The sequence below is a fragment of the Sycon ciliatum genome, chromosome 4, assembly GCF_964019385.1.
Source record: "Sycon ciliatum chromosome 4, ocSycCili1.1, whole genome shotgun sequence".
Taxonomy (NCBI): domain Eukaryota; kingdom Metazoa; phylum Porifera; class Calcarea; order Leucosolenida; family Sycettidae; genus Sycon; species Sycon ciliatum.
The window spans coordinates 26,300,005-26,318,942 of record NC_088646.1 but is presented as its reverse complement, the minus strand read 5'-3'; the positions used below and the strand labels follow the sequence as shown (position 1 = coordinate 26,318,942).

At 48.9% G+C, this 18,938-nt stretch overlaps 1 protein-coding gene across 1 annotated transcript in view; it reads right to left on the bottom strand.

The window, feature by feature from the left end:
* LOC135815327 (protein broad-minded-like) overlaps positions 1-11,668 on the bottom strand; it is an 85,130-nt gene extending 73,462 nt beyond the window's left edge. The window contains exons 1-17 of the mRNA XM_065328604.1: positions 11,041-11,668; positions 9,726-9,872; positions 9,354-9,411; positions 8,713-8,847; positions 8,454-8,534; positions 8,115-8,240; positions 7,454-7,532; positions 7,070-7,134; positions 6,396-6,457; positions 5,478-5,637; positions 4,530-4,583; positions 3,931-4,042; positions 3,326-3,463; positions 2,986-3,075; positions 2,115-2,254; positions 1,498-1,631; positions 243-477 (exon numbers count right to left, since the gene is read on the bottom strand). Of these exons, the coding sequence (XP_065184676.1) occupies positions 243-477; positions 1,498-1,631; positions 2,115-2,254; positions 2,986-3,075; positions 3,326-3,463; positions 3,931-4,042; positions 4,530-4,583; positions 5,478-5,637; positions 6,396-6,457; positions 7,070-7,134; positions 7,454-7,532; positions 8,115-8,240; positions 8,454-8,534; positions 8,713-8,847; positions 9,354-9,411; positions 9,726-9,872; positions 11,041-11,213 (1,989 nt within the window). The 5' untranslated portion in view covers positions 11,214-11,668. The remainder of the gene's footprint in view (positions 1-242; positions 478-1,497; positions 1,632-2,114; positions 2,255-2,985; positions 3,076-3,325; positions 3,464-3,930; positions 4,043-4,529; positions 4,584-5,477; positions 5,638-6,395; positions 6,458-7,069; positions 7,135-7,453; positions 7,533-8,114; positions 8,241-8,453; positions 8,535-8,712; positions 8,848-9,353; positions 9,412-9,725; positions 9,873-11,040) is intronic.
* Positions 11,669-18,938: the final 7,270 nt, after the last annotated feature.

Here is an 18,938-nt window from a genome sequence, read left to right as displayed (position 1 = left end):
TCTCTGTCTGCCCGTCAACAATATCTTAGCTACGCAGTTACAATGCTGATAGCCTGATAGCTCATGACCTGGGAGCACAAACAGACTTTTGTGATTTGCAACAATTGGCTGGCTTGGACCAGCTGTACCTGAATAATATGCTAGTTCTATATTAAGTTACTTCATATACATCCTGATGAACGTAATGGAGTGTCATTGATCAGAGTGTGTTATTATTGAGTGCAGTGGATCGCAGTACCAACCTTGGCAAAGGCCTTTCCCATCAGTAGGTTGAGCTGGAAGCTCTCCAGCTCTCGAAGGCCACGGCACGTGTTGTACAATTGCCGACATACGAACAGGAATGCCGAAACAACGTAGCGAGGGAAATTAGACTTGCTGTGACCGGCAGCCATGGCACCCTTGGCAGTCTTGCGCCCATCCTCGTTTAGCAAGGCCTTCATGGCATCGGATGCAAAATTCCCTAGCATCCAGCCTACACTGAAATACACAGTAGTCGTACAGCACATTGTACAGGATGTTAAACTGACACCATCGAATGTAGGATCACCTCAACTGTGTAGCCAGCCAATGGCATCAGGGATTAAAAGCAAGCCACATTCATGTCCAGAATGCAGATAACCACTTTCATATGCCCAACAATGAGAAAAGACACCACTTCAGGTTGGAGTGGACATGCAGTGCACAAGCACATGATCAGAACTGTGTGGCAAATGTTCTACAACCCATAAATCTGTGTGTGTGTGTGTGTGTGTGTGTGTGTGTGTGTGTGTGTATGTGTGGTGCGGTGTGTGTGTGTGTGTGTGTGTGTGTGTGTGTGTGTGTGTGGTGTGGTGTGTGTGTGTGTGTACCGCAGTTCCGCGAAAATAAGCCCACGGGCCTATATCCGGATATAAGCCCACCTCTGTTTATAGGCCCATGGGCTAATAAACAGACCCAAACACCGTTACGGGACCGATAGTACAGCATGTCAGTGCAGACTACATTACCAGTACCGGTACCGGTACCTACAGTAGGCGGACAACCGCGCACGGACTTGTACTTTTTCGCGTGCCAGTTGCCTTCAAAATTCGAATATAGGCCCAGGGCTAAAAAACGAACCATTATTACTGATTTTTTTCCGGGAAAATGCATTATTTCGTATATTAGCCCATGGGCTTATATGTGCGGAACTACGGTATGTGTGTGTATATATGTGTGTGTGTGTGTGTGTGTGTGTGTGTGTGTGTGTGTGTGTGTGTGTGTGTATGTATGTGTGGTGTGGTGTGTGTGTGTGTGTGTGTGTGTGTGTGTGTGTGTGTGTGTGTGTGTGTGTGTGTGTGTGTGTGTGTGTGTGTGTGTGAGAAAGAAGAGAGAGAGAGAGAGAGAGAGAGAGAGAGAGAGAGAGAGAGAGAGAGAGAGAGAGAGAGAGAGAGAGAGAGAGAGAGAGAGAGAGAGAGAGAGAGAGAGAGTACAAGGCACCACATGGAGCTGCAATGTTCAATCCACGAAGCCACTCACCTGGGTACCTTCGTGTTGTCGTTGTGGACAAGCTTGGCACAAAGGAGAGCATTGCGCCCAACTTGTCTGCAGGCTAGCAGGGCCAGCACGTCGGCAGTGAATAGCAAGGCACTGTTCAAAGAGCTGTTGGAGCCCTACAGGGTCAGAACAAAGGCAAGGATTACATTACATGCTTCGTACATGCTTCCTCGCCAACAAACTGAAGTGTCAAAGAAACGGTCAGAGTTCCGCCGTCAAATTTACCTGCGGGTGCAGAAAATTGCCGACTGGACAAACACTGTGACTGACTGAAGCTAAACCTCTTGTGATGGACAGCCATGATGGAGGAGAAGCTATAATTCTTGTGAGGGACAGCCATGCTAGAGGAGAAGGCTGCTATACAAAAGGGAGGCAATGAAGTTGACGCCTAACATAATGTACTCGAAATGCAAGGTAAAGCTTGACAATATTTGTACATAATATGTCAGAAACTGTGTCCGATAGAGAGGGGCGTTGTCTTGCAAAAAGTCCATCTCAATTGCCTTTGGGCTTTCAGGGCTACCCTTTTCCGAGGCCTTCTCTGGATTTATATGTACTGGTAGATAAGATGACACGAATGCATGTTTGCATGTACTTGCCTGCTTGCTGCTGACATAGAGGCTGAGCGGAGTAACCATGGCACTAAGCACACGGCCCGTGCACAGCAGAGAGCAGCCACTTTCTCCACCGCTAGCCAGCTGGATCAGCACCCTACCGACGCACTCAACGATGCTGCCAGCTGTGCAAACCAGACCAAATGTTTACGGATCACAGACTGAGGAATACTTTTAAAGGGTATGATAGTCGGCGGTGCTATTGTCACACATTTTCCGTGATAAGGACATACGTGCCGGTTACCATATCTGTCTTGAAGTCAGTGCAAGAATCAATCAGTGACAGTAGGCAGTAGGTGCGAAAGTGCCAGTAGATAGGATCATGCCTTCGCCGGTACAGTTAGGAGGATGTGCTGGCTTAATAATATACAGATAAACCTGTCAATGCTACCACTCGGATAAGGCGACCACGTGTCCCAGAAGATCACTGCAGCCAGGACCAAGGGATGCTATTTCCAGTGATATGACCCTGGATAAGGAGACCGGATGGTTACCGAGACCACGTTTTTGAAGGTCCCTTGAGCGGTCGTCTTAGACCGGTTTCACTGTAATAATAATAATAACAACAGCTCCCATGTACCCCATGGGTGAGATCACCCCGGCATAATAGAGGTTGTGCAAATTATGTCATGGTGGCGAGGTAGGGGGGGGGGGGGGGGATCGCTCGTGGGCACTATGTATACCACACGTGTGGCTTGTGCATTGCTGTATCCTGCAACTTTGCCAAAGTATCTCTACTGATGATGTAATTGTATAACCTGCTCCGTAGTGTGGCTACGTGAAGGAATGATAATGCCCGTGTGAGTATCCTGCATCAAACTACATGTGCCAAATGGAGGACGCCTCTTCGTCTTACCACATGTCGCGTTGACCTTTGTGAATGGCAGGGTGTACATCAGAGCTACCAGATGCAGCAAGCAATCCTCCGTGGAGAAGCTGATATGTTCTGGAGCAAAAAAAAACAAAAACAAAGACAAGAGCGGCTTGCAAACAGATATCTAGATGTTTGGTCATGCACTGCGCAAGACCATTCCGGGTAAAACTCTATACTCTTTCCTGCATTCAGGGCACATCATCCATATTGAACAAGTTAAATTGCAATCATAAGATTCCATACGTCCTCAGCAAGCAGAGGAATGCAAACAGCGAATGCCACATGGCTATACCAACGCCCTTCCGAATGGCTCTGTACGTACTATCCTTCAGGTAAGTCAGTTTCAGTGGGAAGATGTTGCGCCCACGTGTGTAGACCAGGAGGTGTGAGAGAATGTGAAGGCAGTGGAAGAAGCCGCAGTAGGACAAGCTCACTGGTGTCAGTTGAAGTTCTGCACAGTCTAATTCAAGAAAGAGGCAACATAGCAAAGAGGAACGCACGCGTTCTGCATAATCTCGAAGAACAGTGCCGTATAAATACTTTGGCATCAACTCCCGAAGCTGTTCCAAATGCGTGTGACGTAGTACGTCTTGCATAGCCAGAGTCACATGCCCTTTAATGTGTATGTGTATGCGTGTGTGTGTATGCGTGTGCGTGTGTGTGTGTGTGTAGGGGGGTGTATGTGTGTATATGTGTTTGCATGTGTACGTGTGTGTGCGTCTGTGTGTGTGTGTCTGTGTCTGTGTATGCAGGTCACATGATCACGGGCTCGCAGGTATAGTGAGGGTCCAGGACACAAGCTCTCCTGTCAACAAAATAAGCTAACTGTATCCTATGTCCCCCCCCCCCCCCCCACATACACACACACACGGGCAATGCACCAGCCTTGAACACACAACTAGCCGAGTGCTACTTGTGATGACTCACTTTCCAAGAGCTGGACAAACGCTCGCTGCGGTTCCTGAGTGCTTTCGTCGTAACAGCTGTCATCCTGAAACATCCTGCTCCAGTTGACGCACATTGACAGGCACCTGGCAACCTTCACATGGAGGAACAGGTCAAATACAGCACGTAGCAACAGAACACACCAGAACTGAGCTAGTCTACTGGAGAGTAGAGGAAAATGCATGACTGTGTATTGCATGATACGAACACACATCAATAAGAACTACTACTTCAAGTACTACTACTACTTCAAGTGTCCGCAACCAAGCCTGAGTAGGACACCAGTGTGATGTACTTACAGATCTAAGCATATGGTGCAAACAATGGGATTAGAAGCCAATTTCTACGTGTAAAGTACTGTGTTGTCAGAGTATTCTCTTCTCAAAAGCACAATAATTACACTTCACACAAGAAGTATACAATGCATGTAACAGAAAATGGAGAACAGAGCTGAAACCACCAAATGAACAGTTACTTGGTGCACCGGTATAACCACAACATGTGAAATGCCAGTGCCAGTCAAGGCCAAATGGTGCTGCTACATGCATATCTAGGTAACCTGCTTGAATATTTGCCCTTACCAGAGCATTTTCTGCGATGCATTCCAGAAGTATTTTCCGACTTCTCCATGCGTGCTGTTGAGAAGATCAAGAACACACAATTACATCATGCTATGACCAAGTTTAGAAATAGATTTGAGAAAAGGATGGAAGAAGTGCTGATATGATATTATCAGCCAACCGGTACAGTGGATTGACATAAGGAGGCTGAGTCCATTTGCACTGCCTCCTTCAGCAGCGCATCTCTTCAGCTTCAGTCACCTTCAATCAATTAAAATCCCACAGCCTTAGCTCTCTCATGATAAGAATTTCAACCAGAACCTCAAAAGCAAAAAAAAGGTCCAGGTTCATGAACCCATTCAAGAATTATAAAGTAACACACATTACGGCCACCACCAGCACTGCCACCGCCACCCGTGACTACCAACACCAATAGCACTGCCAACACCAATTGCACTACCAACACCAATAGCACTACCGCCAAAACCACCATCACTGCCACCAGCTTTGCCGCCGCCATTTCCAACACCACTGGCAAGACCCGCACCAGCACCGCCGCCTCCACCACCACCACCACTATCTACGCCTGTCACTAGAGAAGCATGCAACTTACAAGGGCACTGCCAATTTACCTGCTTATTTCATCTTGTGCAAACGCAATGGTAACTTTAGCAGGCAATTCTTGAAATGAACAGATCAAGACTTACACCAGGTAACACTAGAATCCATATAACTGTGAATCAACCCGCTCTACACACCTGGTCTACATCACACACTGTACAGCAGGATGTAATGGTCAAGACAGTTAACGATGCACACCCAACGGTTGCCAGGGTAACCAGTATAATACATAAGCCAACATGCTGCTTGTTAGTTAATAGAAGCAGACAGAAGAGGATGCGCACAAACACCCATACGCGCACATGCCTGCGTACATGTAACAGCACCTGCTAGAAATTCCAAACTTACCGTCCAACCGGTGAACCACTCAGCCTTCATGTCGAACAGTGCCACGAGATGCAAGACCAGCACTGGGCCGCTGCCATCAACAGATTCCATTGTGACTTTGCCGTTGCCAATCGGTGTACAAAGAGTCTTGACTGTGGCAGAAATCATGCCGGACACCCAACTGCAAGAAAGGTAAATCAGCATTATTATGGTCACGTTCATCGTATTGTGACGCATACGCCAAAGTTGGTTCACAGACAGAAAATTGACCGGGAGTGGTAACTCAGGGAGGGGGGGGGGGGCAGATCAAAAGTACTTACCCGGACTGTATTATCAACCAGACCCTACCCAGTGTTGTAGAAATTCGGGCACGGTCTCCTCGCTTTGAGCACGATCTTCTATGGTTTCAACCAAATTATTTTGAAAAATGGCCATACAGTAGCAAGCTTACGAAGTACTTGATTATTATACCAGTATTAGTACCACTAATGGTACAAAATTCCCCTCTACTATTGAAGTAATTCAAAGTATGATGTACTTTATTTGGTCAAACTGCCTCTAAGGATCGGTCTTGTTCAACCACCGCGCTCTCCTTGAGCATGTATACCATTTCAGGAAATCTGGTACGGGTATTTGAGCAACTCACACTAAGCATGTCGTGAGCTAGTACCATCCCTATAATAGATAACACTGCAGCGACATGTGTCCCAGCACCCATGTAGAGTCCCCCCCCCCCCCCGGCTTGTGCAAAGACTCGGGCTCCAACTAGACTGAGAAACCCTGTATGTTTCAAAACAGGACTGGAATCGGGTACCCCATGCTTCTTGATCACCGCTGTATCCAACCCACCGCACCTACCCACCTAGCCTAGCCACCGTGTGTACAGTATTCTCACAAAACATAATTAGGAGCAGTTTGTGTCTGTGTCAATGTTCTTACTCTGATTGATAGCGCATCCAGATATTGGTGACATCGCACAGCACCTGACTGAAGAGCCGCACCTACACCGCAGTGAATCAATGCATCCAAGCATCGCATGCCATTTAAAATTACTTCAAAAGTATTGGTCAAAATACGTAAAGACATTAGTGCCAATTTTATTGATGCTGATGTTGAGAGCACTGACCATGTAAATGTTGCAAACGGTGTTACATTTTGACATGTGAACACTGACACATTGGCATTGGTAAGATACATAATTAGAGTGGATATACTTAATAGCCTCTCCAACTTCAGTTCAGAACCCTGTCCATAGTCAAGAACACAACAGGACTGTCTGACACTTGAAACTTGACACTTCGCCATACTCTCGCACCACACTGCGGGCCAGACACAGATGGTTCTGTCAAGAATTTAGCACCAACACAATCATGCTACCAGAAGCTGAAGCAGCAGCAACCACAGCAACAAGGACGGCAGCTGCAGCAACCAAAGCAACAAGGACGACAGCAACCACAGCGACAACAACGATGGCGACAATGACGGCACCACTGCTTAGGTTGACAACAGCAGCGGTAGCGGCGGCAGCAGCAGCAGCAGCAGTGACAACAACGACAATGACTATGATGACGACTGCGTGATGACAACAACAGCCAAAAACACTGATTACTTACTTCCTGCAGTAGATCTGCAAAAACCATTGGACTCGCATTCCTCGCATGCACTTCTATGTGTTTTACTGCAAGACAACACAACGAAGAACGTTTTTCAATCAAAGTAGATGAAAGGAACAGATAATAGTTCAAGGTAATTTCCAACATCAATGACAAGGCTGGAAGCATAGCAGAGTGTAAGTAATAAGCTATGCCGGCTTTGAGAACGATTGAACAGCACCCCACATCCAGGTCAGCACCCCACATCTAGGTCAGCAGCCCACATCCAGGCCAACACCCCACATCCAAGTCAGCGCCCCACATCTAAGTCAGCACCCCACATCCAAGTCAGCACCCCTCAATCCGGTTCTCTCAAGACTCCTCACTGTGTTTGATCTATCTTACCTAAAGCTTGGAATATGGTGCAAACGTCTTGACCCGATGCAGACCTGTACAGCTTTGCTAGCACCTGAAGGCAAGATGTCTGCAGGAAGAAAGCAACCAATCATTACGGAACGCTATACTCTTACTCTCTCCATGCCAGCCGTGAAATATGAAAAGATGCTTCAGCTTTGCTCACTGGCAGCCCGTTCTAGTTGCCTGTCGGGCCAGTTTTGTATGCACGCTCGCAGGTAGTACAGCTGGCCTGGGCTGCATTTGGGGTCGGCAGGTCAAGGTCGTGATCGCGAGTTGCACTTTTGCATCGACTACAGATCGTGTAGAATGTCCAAATCCGGAGTGGAAACACACATCGTTTCACGTACATGTGCTATGGTGTCATGTTGTTTCCCTAGATATGACGACTCCCTCATGCCAACCACTAACCATGCCAATATATGATTCGAGCACATTGACATACAAACTACCTCCTCTGCCCTGTGTGTGTGTGTGTGTGTGTGTGTGTGTGTGTGTGTGTGTGTGTGTGTGTGTGTGTTTGTGTGTGTATGTGTGTGTGTGTGTGTGTGTGTGTGTGTGCGCGTGTGTGTGTGTGTGCGGGATCCGGAGATGAGATGGGTGCCCAGAATTTTCAGGTTTCTCTGTGAAAGAAGAGGTTTTTCGGCCTTACCCGTACTAAGACGTGATCACATCTTCTCTGTTGCATTATGCCTGTGATCACCTCATTCCACAGAGAATGGCCGTACAGTTCGGAAGGGCTGAGCCAGAACAGAATGTTTGCAGCTTCTAATTGACCCTGTGTACAAGATCACAACAGAGAGCAACAGATTACAGATATCCTGTGCAAAAAAACACACTCCATGTCAATGAATTTCTGTCTGTGGATAAAAAGCGGCAAAACACACAACTTGCAGTCGTGCAAGTGAGCAGATATAGAGACCCCACATCAAGGCAGCTCTCCGGAGGATTCACCAAATTTAATGCATAACCCAAGACCTATACAACATACCTGAGGATCACCGCTGTCACCCAGCTTCTGGAGCACTGCACCCAGCTCTTTCTCGCCAGAAAAATCCAAGTCCTGCTCGCTCTAAGAAGGGAAGACAGCATCAAAATATCGTACACGAACAAATATCAGCCAGCCAACAGTGATATGAAACATGATCGATAGAATCAATATCCGGTCGAACAGAACACACACACACACACACACACACACACACACACACACACACACACACGCACACACTCCAAATAATGCACCTTACCAAGCTCGACTGTGAGCCGGACATTCCGCTCGCAGCTGACAATGCCAGGCTGCCGCCGGAAGTCTTTGAGGTGGATGAGTCATGCCTGGGACTCTTTACATTATCCTCTTCTCTGCCTTCTTCAATGTCATCTATCTACAAGCATGAAACCACACAGAACAAGCATTCTGCGAATTTTGACATCAACTACTACTTTCATGCAATGTAACATTGACATACTACAGTTGCAAGGTAATAGGCAGGGTTGGAAACAATCGCAGCCCAGGAATTCAGTACCCTACCTTGGAAAATCTGCCATAGGGCATGCTACAGTGCTTCCGTCAGGGGGTGGAGCATCCAATCAGTCAACCACCTGATGCCAGCACTGGTATGTCCTCATAACAGAGCCTTCGTTTAGTCAAATGGATGCAAAAGAGTGCTACTAATCACATTACAATGCCTGCAGAGCTCAACAGAACAAATTATAAGTCATCTCTGCAACTAGAAGGCCCTGATGTGCCACTGAAAATGGCAATATTACCAAAGCGTCACTATCATATTTTAGGAGACAACTGAATCTCTATTGCATTTCAATGTACAAATCAGTAAAAGTACGCCGCCACTCTGAATGCGCAACGACGGCATTTGCAGGATTTACTCACAACCGATGCGGACGCCATCTGGAGATCCGTCTTTATACCATCGATCAGAGCTGCAAACCTACAAAAGCAACACGGGGCATGCCAACATAGCATAACATCTCATGGTTAGCACTTCATGAAAATCCATAATATTTGGCATCAGTGCAGTTTTGCCACAAGACCCGAGTCATTTACCACGAGTCACAGTTCTATGCGTGTTGAACAAGCTCTACAAGAATCATTCTCTAGGATCCACGTTTTAACTTTGACAAAGTCACCACAAGCATCTCACTGCGCTATGGCAGAACCAGCAGTGAATTCTTCCAGCAAGACGTGAGAGAATACCTGTGCTTGAAATCGTGATGTGATCTCTTCTGCCAGTCTAGGACTTACTCATCCGTGCCTTTGATCTGATCAACGATCTCCGGCAGCAGCGTGTCTGCACCTCCGCCGTCACTGGGTATTCTGCTAACCAAGTTGTCGAGGAGAGTGCCGACATTGCTCTCAACACGATGCGACAGCTCACGCACCACCTCATAACTGTAGATCACACAGGAGTTTGGGCAGATACAGGAGGGGGGGGGGGCAGCAGAAAACAACTCATAGAAATACCACCAGTTTTCCACCTATAAATCAGTCTTATTCTAACTCAGTAACTGTGGTGATATCATCAAGGGAAGCGCCACATAACATACTAGTAATTATCTCAGCAAGTTGAGGAATTTCACTTCTGAGAGGTGGGTCATAACACATCGGAATTGAGTTGCCCCTCACAAATTCAGTCCCAATGGCAACAAGCAAATGTTGGCAATTCACAAACTTCGAAGCCGACAAAAGCCAAAAAAACTCCTAAGCAGACACCTGCTGCACCTGTAACTGTGAGCGTAAAACCTCTGAAGAAAAAGTTCATTTAGCGGTCTAGTTTCAACTGCTAGTTTTGACTTTGTGCAACTGTCACGCAAGTTCCCTGTTGCTGATACTTACTTTCACGGTAGCAACTAGATTCTAGTGGGCCTTTCTTCGGATGCATGGTGGCTAAGCGGTTTGCGCCTTGAACCCTCTACCAGCAAAAGCCATCCACGTTGTCGTTACACAGTGTGTACACAGTAATGGTGACAGTGTGCTATTGTCGAAGAGTATGTAGCGCCTGTTGTTCTGCATCACGCTTGCAGCTGTTCAGATTTCCAAAATCAAGTTCTCCCCCCCCCCCCCCCCCCCCCCCCGGGACCCCACCCAGAAATTAGTTCCTATTTTATAAGAACTCTTGTGTTGCCTGATGATTGCGACAGCATGAAACTCTGAGTAGCAACAAACAAGCCTTGATTGCCCTTGTTGTTCTGTGTATTCCACTCTGCCTCTGAGCACTGTCAGCACACTGGGTGCATCTTCTGGTAAGAAAACATCGATAGAAAGGGATGTACTGCCTGTCCGTTATTCCAGACCCTTTTTTCCCCTTTTCCATTCCCTCGACAAGTGAGCACTTTTTTTCGTAATTTCTCCTCGCAGATCTACGCCTCCAGGTCTCCCTCTAACGAACACACATGTATGCTGACGTCAATCGTTTGCAGAGTGTGTCGAGAATTTTAAACTCACTGCTAATTTCAAACGTTACCGGCACTTGCGGACAACCCCTAAGTTACTAAGAAAGAAACTACCCCATAGCTTGTACATGTACATGATTGTACATGATTGATCATTGTACTCATACCTATGGAAATTTAGATCTGTAGCTTCCAAATCGCTGACGACGGTTTCCGCCGGAGGTAGAGGTTGCTCGGTGGGCACCGCGTCGAAATGTCGCTGCGCCATCATCACCAGCTGGTGCAGGGCGAGACGCATTCGATCGTCGTTGTCACAGGCGACCTCCGCTTCTTCCTCCATGACGGAGTTCAGTGTCTTCCCCGCCGCTGTCGCTTCTAAATTACAGTGCGCAGCGCACTACTAGTACTAGGATTCAGTGGTCGGAAAGCGCCGGTTCCCTTCACCTCTCTGCAGGGTCTCTCGAGCCATTCTGACCCAGAAGATTCTTGCTGAGCAACATACTTGTCGACAGATACTGCTTTGCAACAGTCGTATTCGCCACCTCGGTTCGTTCAGACCCACTAGAAAACAAAGTCGCCGGATGTCATGAAAATAATATTGATGTTCAGTCTAGACTACCCCGCTCTACTTTTCCAGTTCAATTCCCACACAATGCTACTGCTGAATCTGCTGTAACAACATCTGATGTTTGTTACTAGGTGTTGTCGGGGAGTGGTGGCCGCCGCTTGTCTGCTAACCTAGCTAAGTCCTTGATCTTCAGGAACTGACGTTTACAGAAAGAAGAGGAAAGAATGAATGGGATATCTCGAGAAGATTACTTCAGTGAGTTTGCTGCATGCATCCGGCCTGACTGACCTCAGAATCAGATCCCACCTCCCTCTCTATAGCTTACCGGCATCATCTTGGTGATCTGTCATCATGCATGGCCAGATCGATAGATCGTCCGCAGTCGACTAGTCGGCACACACCATGTATATGTCCAGGACCATGGTCTACTGTCAGTACTGACACTGTTACGTGAGTAGGATTCAACTCAGCAAGTCTAGCCTAGCCTGGCGCCTTTTACCATGTTTTACCATTGTTTACTAGTTTTTTTTAGATCACAGTAGATCTACTAGCACTAGTGCACTGGGCATGGGGTCGGCGGTGCACCGCCACCGGTGCCATGCTATGCATGCACGCACGGCGCGGTATGCAGCATCGCGCACCCACACGCAAAGCTCAGCTAGCAGCTGTCTTCATCATGCATGCCATTCATGCTGGTTTGCTGGTGCGTTCGAATGACCGATGACGCGCAGGTGCACCAAGGAAACGGGGATACCTGTATCTTGTGGGATCGATAAGAATTATTATTATTATTATTATTATTATAGACAACACCTCATGGCATGAGAAGAAAATCAGCCAGTACGGGAGATGTGGGTGTTAACCAACCATGGTGAATAAAAGAAGAAAAGTAATGGTCAAGACGGAGAAGCATGGGAGGGACAGGTGATGGTGAATCTAGTGAGCAGATTTAAATGCGTCCAGGGTACTGGCATTGCGCGTAGTAGCGGGCAGCGCAAGCCAAGCAGAGTAAGCAACAAAGAGTGGAGAGCGTACAAGGGAGGACGTTTTAGCCAAGGGGAGGGCAACAGAGCATCTTGTCTGGGAGCCATCTGTGATTCGGAACCAGTTATACACGTTAAGATGAGGAGGATGTAGAGCTAGTTTAAATTTGTGAGCAAAAGTGCAAATTAATTTTTGACGGTGGGTCGACAGTGGGCAAGCATTTGCAAGGACATACAGGGAAGCAGAAGAGTAGAGAGGGGGTAGACTAAACAGGATACGAAGAAGTTTTCTATGGTGGATTTCGAGATGCTCAGCGAGAACCGAGGACAAGCCACACCAGCTAACAGCAGCGTACATGAAAAGAGGCAGGATGTACAGTTTGTAAAACAAGATTTTACATTTGAAAGGAAGATGGAAACAATGGGGACGTATAACACCTAGGGCAGAGCTTGAACGGCTGCAAAGAGCATCAATATGGAAAGACCAAGAGAGACGATCATCAAGCATTATTCCCAGGTGTTTATGGTTGGAAACAACCTTTATGGGTTCTGGGAAATCAGGATGGTGTAAAAGTGACATGGATGAGATTGGGGGAAGGAACATTATTTCGGTTTTAGTCAGGTTGGGTCTAAGTCGCCATGTTTGCATCCAGCGTAGGACACTGCATGTCTGAGCCGACACTCGAGGTACAAGAGCCGCTGAGGACGAGGATGCTGACAGTAGGGTTGTATCATCAGCAAATAACGAGACACCTGGGTCTATAGAGGGTAAATCATTTACGTATGCTACGAACAAAAGAGGTCCAAGTATGGAGCCTTGGGGAACTCCAGAAGACACTGGTAGAGGATCAGAGTTGATGGAGAGGGCAGAAACAAACTGTGATCGGCTACTCAGATAGGACTCCAGCCAGGACAGAGCCGGGGCAGACACACCAAAGACAATATGTAGCTTGGCAAGGAGGCCTCGATGCCAGACAGTATCAAAGGCCTTTGCCAAGTCAAAGAAACAGAGAGCAATATGGTGTCGAGCATCACGAAGGGTGGCAATGTCTTGTACTAGACGAGCTAGTTGGTCAGAGGTTGAGTCGTTGCGCCGAAAGCCAGATTGGGAAGGGCTAAGGCATGGTGAAATGTGGCAATACAACTGGTCGTAAAATACCTTTTCACATACTTTTGAAAGGGAGCAGAGAAGAGATATTGGACGATAGTTTGAGGCTTGTGATCGGGAGCCTTTACACTTGTAGATGGGCGTGACCTTAGCGATCTTCCAACGATCAGGAAATACGCCGGAGGAGTAGGAAAGGTTGAATATAAGGCACAGTGGGTACGCCAGAGATGGAGCCAGAACTTTGAGAACTTCATTTGGTAGGGCATCAGGACCAGGGCTTTTGTTGCTTTTTAGTCTTTTTAGGTAGCTGCGAACAGATGATGTGGTGGTATGTATAGAGCGCAGATCAGAAGACACAGTCGCAGAACGTTGCAGAGGTGGTATTGGAGAGGAATGGTCGTCTGGAATACCAGCTGATGTGAATTGCGTATTGAGAGTATTAGCTATAGACTTGGGGTCAGTCACCATCGAACCATTGGAAGCTAATAACGGTGGTATGTCTTGACGTGTACTAGTTGTCCTTTGAGTGCGAACAAAGGTATACAGGTTAGGCCTGGAAGAGGGGTGAGATAGGGTGGTAGTGAGCGAACGTAAATATGCTCGATACTTAGAACGTGACAATGACTTCACCAGATTGCGCTGTTTTTTGTATAAAGAAATATTAGCATAGGTGGAGTACTTCTTACTTAAGCTATAGTAGTCATATTTGAGTTTAATTGCACCTTGGAGATCTTTGTCCAGCCAAGGGATCTTGGGGTTACGGCTGGACTGACGAGGGTGGTGGCTGCCATGTTTGGGTGTAGCGGGTCTTGCTCCGTATTGTGGCACATAGAAGGAGAGCACGTCATCAAGAACTGTGGTGAACTTCTCCACAGCTTCATCAACAGTAGTGGAGGTGAATAAAAGATGCCAGTCACAGGCAAAAAGTGCAGAGTTGATGATTGACCAAGTGGAGGGTGTAACCTTGCGGAAGGCATGTCGCGGAGGGGTAGGAGTCTGAGAGCAGTTGTAAGAGGTGTTAGCAGTGGCAATGTTGTAGGCTAGCGTTGTAATGACTTGCAAATGATCCGATGCACCAAGCGGGGCAGCATCGTCAACAGACCGTACAGAGAGGGGGCGGTTCGTAGCAAGCAAGTCCAGACAGGACAGTTTTCCATTCGGAGCGACACGGGTGGGGAAATTGACAAGCTGCTGGAGGCCAAAGCTAGAGAACACGTGTGATAGCTCCGTACCAGCACGCGATGTGGTGTCACCACTCCACCAGTCAGAATTGTGGGCATTGTAGTCACCGGTAAGAAAAACATCAAATAAAGAGAGGTCCAAGGAACACAGCGTGTCGGTAAGTATGTCGCAAAAGGAGGTGATATCAAGAAGGGATTGTGAAGGGGGGGGGGTAATGACAGCAAATGAGTAGCGGATTGGCCCGGAGACCTGCCGGTGCACCAAGCTCAAGCCATAAGGCCTCGCTTTGGGGAGAATCAAGGTCATGGCGACGGGTGCAATGTGGGAATGTCCCATCACGTATGAGAATGGCCACGCCACCATAGCCACGTAGGTTTGATCTCAGGTTCTTATGTGTAGATCTATCTTTACGGAAGCATGTGTAGCCTGGAACACTGAATAAAAGTGACGGGCTTAGCCAGGTTTCTGTTAAACATAATATGGTGGGCTTGTTGGCATGACATATTGCGTACAATTCCGGAAGTTTGTTTGTTACAGAGCGACAGTTGATAGTTACAATGTTAATAGAATGTGCGTGGTCCGGGAAAACGGGAAAGCATGAGCGCTCAACGGGGTGAAGACCGACATTAGTTTGTGGTAGGGGGCGTCGTGGAGCTGCTGTTGATTAGGAGTTTTAGTAGTTTGTCGTCCAGAATCAGGAAGGAATGGTGGTGCAAGTGGAATATGACCACTAGATATAGAAGAATATGTAACGCAATGAGGGGAAGGGTGTGATGAACTTGCGTGGGGCACAAAGGGTTGGGCAAGAGGATTTAGCTGTTGGCTAGGTGACCGAGGACCCATCACTTGCTAGCGGAGTCGGCATAGCGCCATTTTCGGACGGTGTGCGCAATGGTGTCGGGCCAGAATTCCTTGTCAAGCAGCGTTTGCTCAAACTCTTCCGCGACAGAAACGCGTGCATAGCAGGTACCAAAGTATTGGGTTTCGGCAATTGTGCATGCGTATACATCAACGCCCCTATCAGCGCACCAGGTGACAATGGACTGTGCCTTACTTCCAGGACTAACATTCCCGACAAAGAAGGCACATCGCTTGGGAAGATGTGTGCCAGTGAGTGTGTTGGGGTTGGGGTTTTCTGTGGCCATTTTTCTGTAGACAGACACAACTTTGGATTTTGTTGCCCGGGCAATGGGATCGCTGTGGGCCGCTGATTTATTGCTCCTTCGCCGCTGTTCTTGCCAGTTGCTCTGATGGGGATCGCCTTCTGTGCTCCCAGCAGCACCCTGAGTACACGTGGGCTGTACTGGTGCACCACCGGCGCCTGCTGTTGTAAGTGCGCCCCCAGTTGTTGCATTTCTACCAGTGTGTACGGGTATGTTCCTGCGTTCCATGTGGTTGGTGTTAGCTAGGTACGGTGGCCCTGCTAGTGCTAGTTGACCTGCTGTGTAGAGTGCGTGCATCCTCTTCTGGCTGTGTGCTATTCGTACTCACTGTACGAGTACAACGGGATTGCATGTCTGGAGTGTCGCAGTGTACGGGCTTGGATGAACCATTGTACTGCTGCTGGTGAAGCTGTTGCACTTCCCCCTTCAGCTCCGAAATTTCCAGCTTCAAGGACAAAATTATGCTATCCCTGTCCTCCCTCATGGAGGCAATCTCCCCCGCCAAGGCCTGGATAGTGTTAGCAAGGCTATCTAGCTTAGAGTCATTAATCCACGACGTACCGGTGTCAGTGACGGGCTTCCCTCCAACGCCGTGCTTCCGCAGTGCCTGCACCAGCTCTAGCCGGGCGAGGCTCGAAGGGGAGTCCAGGGACTTGCGTTCAGCGATGGCGATTAGTTCCTGGTACCCGATCAGGGCAAGATCAAGGTTCTGGTCCAGGGACATTCTTAGTTTCAGCAAGGCATATCATGTGAGCTTCTGACCATGTGAATCACTGAGGGAATGCAACGCTTTATACCATCCAAGGTCTTCAAGACCAGACCGCAGGACCCAATCTGGTGGACGCCAGAATGCTCTGCAGCAGTTGACAGAAAGCGCAATGCCTGGCGGAAATTCCGCGATGACCCCAGAAATGGAGCGCTCCAGTGTACGTACAAGCTAGCATCCCTTGACTCAACAAGATGTCTAGCAAGAGCCAAAGCCAGACATCTCGACCATGTCAAGCAACGGCTCCGGACGGGCAGCCTGCAGGACAGAGAGTGGTGGAGCGTGATTAAACGAGTTGGAGGGCATGGCCGGGACAGCTCCATCCCAGTCCTGGTTGACCCCGATGGCATGGAATGCACCAAAAGCCACGACAAGGCTAACGTCATCGGGAAGTACTTTGCCCAGAAGTGCAGCCTAGACGATGACTTTGCAGAACAGTCGGGGCCGTTCCCGCATGTCCGCCAGCGCACCGCAAATACGCTTGCAACAGTCCACTTCCGCCAAGCCACCGTACGCCGGACACTCCGAGCCCTGAACCCAAGTAAAGCCACAGGGCCTGATGCAGTACCTGCTAGAGTGCTGAGAAAATGTGCCGACTCTCTGGCCCTGCCCCTATCCAAGCTGTTTACCCTGTGCTTCTGCAGTGGTCATCAACCTGCCATGTGGAAAGTTGCCAACGTCGTACCGGTACACAAGAAAGGCCCCAAGTCGAACCCCAGAAACTACCGACCGATATCACTACTGCCCATAATGTCTAAGTGTATGGAGTCCATCGTGAACCGCAGCCTGTCCAACTTCCTGAAGAAGAATGACATCCTTTCTCACAGGCAGTTTGGCTTTCGCACTGGACTGGGAACCTCTGATCTGCTGATTGCTCTTCAGCATGAGTGGAGCCTTGCAGCTGCCAGTGGAGGCCTCGTCAGGGTACTCGCAGTAGATATTGCCGGGGCCTTCGACAAGGTCTCGCACAACGGCGTCCTCCACAAGGCTGAGCGGTGCGGCATAAGTGGCCTCCTCCTTGCCTGGCTCCGGAGTTACCTGACAGACCGCCACATCCGGGTCGTCATAGGTGGCCAGTCTTCACCGACCCACCGAATCCAATCTGGCGTGCCACAGGGCAGCATCCTCGGCCCCACCCTCTTCCTTCTGTACGTCAACGACGCAGAAGACCACCTGCCTGATGGGACGAAGCTGGCTGTATACGCCGACGACACAACTCTCTACAAGTGCATCACCACCCGACTCAGACTGCCAGAAGAGACAGCAATCCTCCAGCAGGCAGTAGCCTCACTGGCAGCATGGGGAAGCAGGTGGAGGATCAAGTTCGAGCCCACAAAGTCGCAGGCATTGACCATCAGCCACCACCGCTCGCCAACCCCCCCGAACGCAATAGGCTTCCAAGGAGCAGTCGTGCCAGAAGTAGAGGAGCTCAAGCTTCTTGGCGTCACCTTCGACAGGCAGCTGGCATTCCGCAGCCATATCCGACAGCTTGCAGTACGCGGAGCCCAGCGGCTCGGCTTCCTCCGTAAGGCATCGGCTGTGCTAGACCCAAAGCACCGGGCAATCGTGTACCGTGGCTTTGTCCGCCCTGTGCTAGAGTATGGCATGCTGGTGTGGATGAGCGCAGCCCCCACCACCTTGGCCCGCCTCACTGCCATCCAGCGCCGTGCCCTGCACATAATTGGAGATGGAGCATACCTCCCGAGCCTCGACATTCGCCGTACCGTAGCAGGGCTCTGCTTTCTGTACAAGCTGCACTTTGTGGAGGGTCCGGAAATGGTGAAAGCCATTCTGCCACCATCAGCAGCCGCACCGCAACACCTCATGCCTACTCGAGCGACAACCAGATCTGCAACACATCATCCATCGCAACTCACCAGTATCCTTCCCCCTCAGGCACGAAACAACACGCTCCGCTCATTTCCCCACTCCCTCATCGAAACGTGGAATCAGCTCCCACCTACCCTTCTGCAGTCTCCCCCTTCTCGCAGAGGCATGCACACGTTCAAGAAAAACGTCAACGACCACTTGCGGCGCAGCAAGTGGGAGTGGGCCACAGACAGGCTATGATCTCTGCCAACACACCAGCCTAATTATACTGACCGCACTCCAGCTCCCTTCTACCCCTCTTTGATCCCCTTCGCTCAGCCTTAAAACCCGATTATCAGTTCACTCCATCTTCCTACGGTGCACTGCTTTTACTATTGTTTTGTCCTATCCCAATCTCAAATTCTCCCCATTATCGTTTGCAAAGCCAGTGCTCCCCTCTTGGATGCACATGTTTCTTTTCTCCTA